The 9199-nt window shown below is 36.5% G+C and overlaps 1 protein-coding gene across 3 annotated transcripts in view; it reads right to left on the reverse strand.

Moving 5' to 3' along the window:
• Nucleotides 1–7644, reverse strand: part of LOC115234164 — a 35708-nt gene extending 28064 nt beyond the window's left edge. The window contains exons 1-2 of one of the 3 annotated variants that reach the window (XM_029804959.1): nucleotides 7314–7644; nucleotides 4387–5503 (exon numbers count right to left, since the gene is read on the reverse strand). In XM_029804959.1, coding sequence (XP_029660819.1) covers nucleotides 4387–5315 — 929 coding nt within the window. In that variant the 5' untranslated portion in view covers nucleotides 5316–5503; nucleotides 7314–7644. Of the gene's footprint in view, nucleotides 1–4386; nucleotides 5504–6880; nucleotides 7267–7313 lie in introns of those variants that run through there. The other 2 variants (XM_029804962.1, XM_029804960.1) reach the window with 2 other exon arrangements.
• Between the last annotated feature and the right edge of the window lie 1555 nt (nucleotides 7645–9199).

Here is a 9199-nt window from a genome sequence, read left to right on the forward strand (position 1 = left end):
GGAAGACGAAGAAGACACGGAACATTGTCGCGGAACGATATCTGGATCTCCGCGATCAATCACGATTCAAAGTAACAACTTTTTATTTCTACGATACCAATGTAAATTTCTTAAAATGTGACAAGTAATAGAGGAGAATTTTTGTGACGTCTCAAACTAATATTCCTGAGATCCATTTTTTTTTTTATTTAACGGTAATAATTATCTCTTTTATCGAGATCTTACTCGAAATAAATATAAATATATATATGTATAAATAGATATTTTTCGAAATAAATACGATTATTTTTCGAATTTTCTTTTTTACGCTTGTACATATGGGCTGCAAATGTTCCGGGTACACAATAGTTAATTCAAACTTTGAAAAACCTAAGTCTGAATCATTCATTATACAAAACTATTTTTTTTTTTTTCAGGTAAATTTATTAAGACGCACATGTATTTTTCTTCATAGCTAAAGAGATGAAAATCTATTTTGCTTAAATATTATATTGTAATTCATAGCTTCCAAATTTTCATAGCAACAAAGCAATATTTCCCAAAGTCATGGAAAAGTTTTAAATTAATATTTTCCTGACAAAGTCGTCGAAACTCTTAAATTTTTCAATAGGGAATAATAACCACGATTATGTTCTCGATTAAAATATTCGCGGGAATAATTCGACTCGTAAAGGAATACAAAGCGTAGATGCAAATCTGTTGAAACGACTTGCTCATAATGAGACGACGAAACTCGGGAAAGACAACCTCTATAAGTTCGAGGCAACCACTCCGCCATGATGGTACCGTCACGCACATCCCTCGTGAGCGTGTCACTCTAGCGTACATAACACAAGCAAAAGATACACATATGTATGAAAGAGCGATATAGAATACGTACACACGTACACGTGTACGTTCGTGTGTACGGTCAACAGAATTCTTCGTCCCCTCAACATCTGGCTGCGGTCCTTCGCCCGAGGGACGGATTCACTGACAAAGAAAGACCTTCCCGTTTTCTTTAATGTCCTTGGGTTTGGATTTTCGAGAAGCGAGTTCTTCGATATTGATCGTTTAAATAAGTTCGATAAAATCGGCTCCAATTGGAATGCTTTAAATATAACTATAATTTGTGCAAAAGACGCGGAAAAAACGTTAAAACGCAAAATGATAAGCCGTTCGATCCGACTCTGACTTCTATATATATATATAGACATATATATATATTCCCTCTTATATAAATACTACAATCTATTGTTAGATTAAATTATAAATTTTTTCCATCTTCGTCGAGATTTTATTGCGTAAGGAAAAACGCATAGCGGAGATCCAGATGGATGCGGATCGAGCGTGAGGATAGGGTCGGAATAATCGAGTCGAAGGGCTGGATGGAACGAGCCCTTCCAGCCGGTACCGGAGTGGTTGGTCTCCGGCGGTGACTGCACATAACGACCCTAGCGGTACCGTTTCTATGGTACCGTTCGTGGGGATTAAAGCCCCTCTCGCGTCGTCGCGACCGCTCCACTTTCATCCGGCCGGCGCGGCGGCGGTGGCGGCTGCTGCTGCCGCCGCCATCGGGGTGAGACCAGCCTTGGTCTGGGACCATGGAAACTGGATAGCCTTCCCGTAAAACACGCGCGCGCATTTATATGTATATATATATATATATATATATATTGGTCGATCGCGCGTATTATAATTATCCCGACTCTCGACTACGACGGTTTCCGAGAAGCACGTGGTAAAATGTCACTTGATCGATTCATCGATCGAGAAATAAATCGCGCAATGGATACGAAAGCTCTTTCTTCATATAGACATATATATACAGGGTGTCTTTCGAGACGCAGTATGAATATAATTACTCGCAAACGTTTTTTATAAAAATTCGTTTAAAACGTTTTAATATAAGCAAAAGGAAAAGAGAGAGAGAGAGAGAGAGAGAAAGAGAGAAAAAAGCAAGAAAGAAGAGAATATGTAAAAATAATTTTTTATAACTTTTGTATGCTATCAAAAAATATGTAAATATGTAAATATATACTATTTGGTAAATTTCGATTCACTATCAAACATTAATAAATAAAACTGTTCGTGGTAAAATGACAAAAGACAATGGTGTTTATATCCACGTGGGAGAAAAATAATATCTAATATAATATAATATCTATATAATATCTAATACAATAAATCTGAATTATTTTATATTTAAGAACGAATGTCTACTCGATGACAGATAATGAATAAATAATACCCAATATCATAAATAAAATTCTGTTAAAAGCAATGTTATACTAATAAATTATTGTCTTCTGTAAATTGCTGAACAGTTTTGCTAACTGATAAGATACAGTGCGATATCAATCGGAGCATAATCGAATCGAAAGTATGAAACATAATCATAAAATAAATAACCATAATTTCTTATCGCTTTTATACTATTATTAAATAATCATTAAGCTTAAATGATCATCATTCTGAAGATACATTAATTATAGGGAAAACGTACAAGGTGAGTTTAATACCGGAAATTGTTTACGCGCTCGATATTAACTTTTTAGCGGCGATAACCGCGATACTATAGTTACTTTTTTTCCAATGCATATACGTAAAGATCGAGGTAACGCCTTGATACCGATAGCAACATCATCATAGGCGCAGTACTGCTTATGCAAGGTTACGCTTGGCGTCATCAAAGGCATATTGTCGCCGTTTAACCTTCGTGTCATCAAAGCATTGATAACCATGACTACGGCAACTGACAAAATTATATTTATTCTTCTCTCTTCCGTACAAACGACTTGTATATCAAGAACGCATTTAAGAAATAAAAATATTCCGCGACATAAACGCGAAAATAAACGTTCTCCAGCATCATACGGATAGATGGTACCAATCAAAAGTATCTTTAATTATAAAATTTTAATTGTTATAAACGAATTATTTATGTACTAGTGTTCCTTTTTTTTAGAGTTGGTGATTGTAATTATAATAATAAAAAAATAAAAAAACAAGATATATAGAATAACAGATTAAAAAACATTTAGTATACTACATTATTAATAAAAAATTTTATTGACGTGACGTAAAGAGGAATTGGACGGATCGGCTACGTCAAAAGTTAATAAATCTAATATATTTTGAGATTCATGAGTTTTTGACATTGTGCACACGCAAAATACTTTTAGCCTTGTAAAATATAAAATTAATAATTAATTTGCGAGTTAAAGATTTGCCTTGTAGAATATAACTTCAAACCTCAAAATTGTAAATATTATTTTATATCGAACTTTTTTTACAGTGACTATACCATGACTTTAATTGTACGACGGAAAAATACGTAAAAATAAAAATTTTAATTCTACAGAACAAATATTTATTTTAACTCATATATTAATTATTAATTTGGCGCAAATGCTTTGCGCAATATCAACTTCATGAATCTCGAAATGTATTAGATTTATTAACTTTTGATGTAGCTGATCCATCCAGTTCCTTCTTAACATAGAAGAGCAGAATGTGCATGCGTGCGCTATATCGAAGATATTTATGATGCAAACACGGAAAAATAAAGGACACTCTCTCGTAGGTAAGCGGAGGCTGAAGAAGGAGAGAGCAAGCAGCAGAAATAGTCACATCCCGTTATCGATATCACCGTTTACTTATCGTCCCACGGTCAATATTTCGCTCCCTCAGCTCTTTTTTTTTTTTTCTCTCGTCTTCACCTCTTCTCCCTCTTTAGCCTGGTGTCGTTAGCGTGCGTTTGCGCGTCTGTCAACGCGCTCGCCACTTATCCCGGTTTTATCGGCCGATAACACCAATCTCGGCCACCATCGCCGGTAGTTACAAAGGAGAGAGAGAAAGGAGATATTCGTTAAATATCTTTCAGCGAACGCGACATTGATGCACCATCCTGCATCGGGAAGAACATATACGCTCCCGATGGCATTGAAATCGCGCGAATAGATTGGCAATTTCTTTTCGTGGTATTTTTAAAAAATAAAAAAATTGTGCAGAGCAATTTAAATTTAAAAAAAAATCAATATTTATAAATCTCCCTGGTTCTAGATTTTTAAGAGACCTTCTGTGTGGATAATGTTAAAGCGGAAAAATTCAATATTTTTTTGCAGAGAATTATGCAATCATATCACGAACAAATCGCGAAACGTATCTATTCCTATCTTTTTTTTTTTCATTTAATTTGAAAGGAAAGAAAAGGCGATTATATTTTTAAATTTGAGAGAGAGATAAGCAAGAACGATTAGAAGTGCGAATAATTATTATTGCAGAATGATGTTTCATTTTCAACTCCATGTTTTTGACCAGCACATGTACAATGCGCGTGTATGGTTAATAATTAATAATTAAATATAGAATATTAGTAATAATACAAATATATATAGCACTCACCACTTGATGCTCTTCTTTATGATGTTGCTGACAATCTTCTGCGATTTTTTGGATGATATGACATAGATATCATTAAGCTTCTGTCGTTTCATTGTCTCCATCGTATCCTTTTCGTACATCTCTGGTTGACATTCTTCAGCAATGTTATTTTCCTCGTCGGCATTTACCTTAACCGAATTCTCGACCCATTCTACTATATGATCCTTTTGATCGACGGATAATGCAGAGTCGCCTCCAAGCTCTTCTTCATTAATAAGCTCGCTGATCGTGGTCGGAGAACCAACAATTCCTATCTCCGATTTCTCTTCTGCCCTCATCGAGAAACTTCTCGAATCCCTTTCGTCTTCTGTACTTTTTAAGGTTGCGGAAGCAGTATATTTCTTCGAGCTATCCACTGAATTGTCTTCCGGAGCAGTTTCATCCTTTTTTACCGTCTGCTGATCTTTTTCATTGCCCTCTTCGTCGTTGTCTTTTGTAGAGATGCCAGTAATCTTCTGGAGCATTTCCATCTGCAAATCTCCGTGCACGACTTTTAAGATTTCATTCAGTTTCTTGTCTACGTTAGAGTGACATTTCTTAACTTCTTGATTATCAGATCTTGCTTCTGTAGAAGAAAATTCTTCGAGATTCTCTTTGACTTCTTCAATTTTCTCGGAAGACACATTTCCGGATTTTGTTTCCTCCTTAGAATCTCCATTGCAATCAGTTTTAAAAGTATTTTGTTTCTCTTTATCAAGCAAATCTGCATCTGTCACAACTGTCTCATTTCTTACGTCTGCATCTTCTTTAGAAGTAGATGCTTTGTCAAGTTCACCCTTCTCTCCATCAGAGGAAGCTGCTTCATTGATTGCAGAAATTGCTGGAGGAGTCCCAGACATATCGTTTTTATTCACTGAGAGTTTGGTGTCCTCTGTAGTGTTTTCCGCCATTATTATTAGATGTTTCCAGAAATTAGTTTCCCAACATCTTAATCTCAATCAATTTGGACAATATGCTCCATCTTAGCATATTAGGAAGACTTACGTTGTTTTCATGGACATGTTGCGTAGAGTGGAAGATATATTTTCCTATATCTTTCACCGATTTTTCTTTCAATTGCGCTTTTTGTGGTTTGTTTCTATAACAAAATAAAACATCTTTATGAATCACAAATCATAAAATACATACATATAAAAAATATTGCAAAACCACCAGATATTTTTTTAATGATAGATTTTTTAGTCACACAATAATGTGAATTTTTTCCTTAGCAAGAGAAATAATTATTTATTACAAATTTCTAATGTTTTCCATCATAAAAAATCCTTTGCAAGCTTTAAATTAAAATTCTATTTGAAATTAAAAGAAAAGACTGAAAGAGTTTTATTATCTTTTAGCTCTCAAAGTTTAGTTTGTGAAAAGCCTTTTCTTTTCAATTGCTTATAATTTCAAAATTATTCATGCTCATTAAAGGAAAATCGACATGAAATTAGTCAAATAATTTATTGTCAAAAAAATAATCGGTAATTTCGAAACACTTTTTTCTAAATATATAAAAAAATGATATTTATTAAAATAATTTTGTTCTCGAAATTATTTTTTAAAGTTATTGATATCTTTTGTCATTAAGGTATTATTACAATATATTTGATTTTTTCGCTTCATAAATGATTTTTAATTTATTTCACGACACTTAATCACATTCCCAGAATCATTTTGAGCAAACGAGTCTCTTTACCTGAATGAATTTAACAGGATCGTTTGATTCGAGTTCTGGTAAAACGTTGAAGCTTGTAAATCATTAGCCTTTATTGTCATTCTTATAGTCGTCCTTGAACGAGCGACCAGAAAGATTTATGGAAGATACAGAGTCGTTGAAAAGAAAAATTACACAGTTGCTTGATTTAATGGTAACAGCCAATTTCAAACATATGAAGCGAGGAACAATACTACCAATGTTTATTAAAAAAAAAAAAAAAAAAAAACACGATTAGTGAAAGATTGTTTTCATCAATAAGTGAATTCCCTGCATTATCGAGCCAGCTACAACAAGGTTAGGATGCGTCGAAATATATTACACAAGACGTTTTACCGCAGTTTCACATAAATGTCGACATTATTCCTCTCGTACACAATACTAACCGCATACGAGTTTCTCAAGAAAGACGTTTGACTGCGTAACACATGTAATAATTATCGCGTAATGTCATTTTACGGCCCAACATTAAAAAAAAAAATAAAAAAAAAAAAAACGAAAAGAAAACGGGGAGTACGCGCGATACATTAATAAGTAACAATCGTAAACACACGTTTAATAAACATCGATCGTCATTAAAAATTTTCACGTAAATTCCGATCGAGTCGGGAATACTCGACTTGACGACTTTTTGCGCAAAACGATGCCCCGGCAAGGTTGTCATCATGTTCGCGAGTGAAACGATGACAATAGTTTTTTTTTTTTTTCCCACGCAATGTTTATTCGAGACGATAACGTCGTAACCTCGAGAAGACTTACACGTCTGCAAGATCGCCAGCCGCTTCTTACGCTTTTCCGTATTTAATCTAACCACTTTCTCGCGAAGATCTCGGCTGATTTCTTCCAAGCTCCTCTGCCAAAATAATCCGTTCCGATCGTCTCTTTCAGCGTGAAGTTTGTCACACTCGCTTCACACGACTTTTTTACGATACTGAAACGCGAGACGAGAAAGTCCGACGACAAGAAAGCCCGACTCAATATTCCGACGCGATTTTATTACGCTCGATCGTTGCGGGAGCATCTCACGGACGGGTGCGACGTATCGGAGCGCGCGCACCTAACCTCTATTATTTAATCCGGTAGGCACCGGCGTCGAGGCTGACGAGAGACGCGACGCGGAAAAAATACGGGCGAAAACGAACGATGCGGAAAAGAAAAATTCGTTTCGGGCAAAATCCTCCTTTTTACATACCTTGCTCCAGAATTCGTCGCTGCGAGGAGTAGCGAACGACGTCGGCCGAATCAACCGTTTCAAGGGACGTCGACGATGACAGGAGATTCACGTCACTCGAAAGTGACAGCGAGGCAACGCGGCGCGATCGCGACGCAATCGACGAGAGCGAAAGAAAAGGAGTTTTCCACGGGAAGTACGAGAGTACGTATCAACGCGAGAGCGGTATGTCGAGGCTGCTGACCTCACTGAAATTTCGCCATATTGAAATGCGCAGTCCGCGAACTCTCCGCGGCTCGAGAGAGACAGCGAGCGGGATGATGCTGTCTCCCTCTCTCTCCTTCTCCCTCCCACTTTTCCCCACCTTGTAATAAGGGTATGCGCAGAAGGCGTCATTAATGCCTTAACATACGTTTATATATTTCGCAATATATAGATATGAAAAATGCATATATGTTCCGATATTACACATATCCCACTTGCCATTCTCGAACGTTATTTATTTTGTGACACTTTCGGTGAACAAGGATGAGAGATGAGAGAAAAATAATCTCGCGAGCGTTACAAACGTCAAGTGGAATGTGCCTTAAAAAAGTTCCTATCTATATAAGATGAATGAAATATACGTGATATATATTGAGCTAATGATGCGTCTATATTTTAAAATCGATATTGAATCCTGATTATAAAACTTGTAAGATTTTGATAAAGTTTTGCAAAGCTTTTACGCGTTTTTTTAAAGGACAAAGTTACTTCTCTGTCACACACACGTTCTCCCTCTCTCTCTCTTTTTCTTTCTCTTTCTCTCTCTTTCTTGGCTCATGTTTTTTACGAGAACGATACGCGCGCAAGTATATGAAATTTAGTTTTTGAATGGTGGTGCTTTAAAGCATTATCAATTGATAAACAAAATTATGTCTCGACATTTGTGCAAGCAATATTCGATCGGAGAATTAAATGCTCGTTAGATATATGTATAAAGGGCGATCATTAGGTATTTTCGATATAGTTCATACTGAACTATGCGCTTTTCATCTAGAATTTCTACAAATCGAGAGAGAATTTAACTTTTATATACTCTAAAAAAATATTGAATTTGTATTTATTATTATATTAATTTTTTTATTATTCTATATAAACTTATAAAAATATGTTGAATCCAAAAAAAAAGAATGAAATTAAAAATGAGACGAGATACTTACCGGGAAAGACGAATCGGCGATGGCGCTCGCATCTTTGCGAACAGTCCACTTCCGGTTCGATTCGATGTTCCGATGATCATGCTTTGGAGCGAAGTTATCGTCGAATTTCATTCATCGTCGACGCGAAGATTTTTGCAAGTATGTACATATATTTACGTAAATATTATGATTGCACGGTATCTCTTACGGTATTTACGTTTTGCGTTCGCGATCCTCGTCGATGACATCGTCGCCCAACGCGAATCTTCAAAGTCGATCGCATCCGCGTTACTCGAAATATTTTCCTGCGCCTGTGAAATGTCAAGTCCCGTGCCTCGCTTCTGCGCACGCGCTCGACTCGCGTCGACAACATGGCGGCCGGCGCCGGCGCGACGCCTGCTTGTTGTCATCGCGTTTTCGACGCATGTCGACGCGCGCCTACCGTCGATCGTAAATCTATGCGCGAATCTGTTTCAAATTGAATCGCGTGCGGCTCAAGATCGGACCACATTGTGCCGGAGTCGAGGATTTTTTCTCGGGAGAGATGGATTCCCGGAGATACATCGCGGACATCGACGGAGCGAGTTTTGAATCGAAGGCAACTTCAACGCAAATGCCAGAAGCGATGATGTAAGTTGTAAGTGATAACAATATTTATTCGAGGTGTCATCGAGTCGCAGACTGCGTTCCGATATTCATTGAAATCTATAGTTTACGATATACACT

Source organism: Formica exsecta, unplaced genomic scaffold, assembly GCF_003651465.1.
Source record: "Formica exsecta isolate Colony F162 unplaced genomic scaffold, ASM365146v1 scaffold196, whole genome shotgun sequence".
Lineage (NCBI taxonomy): Eukaryota > Metazoa > Arthropoda > Insecta > Hymenoptera > Formicidae > Formica > Formica exsecta.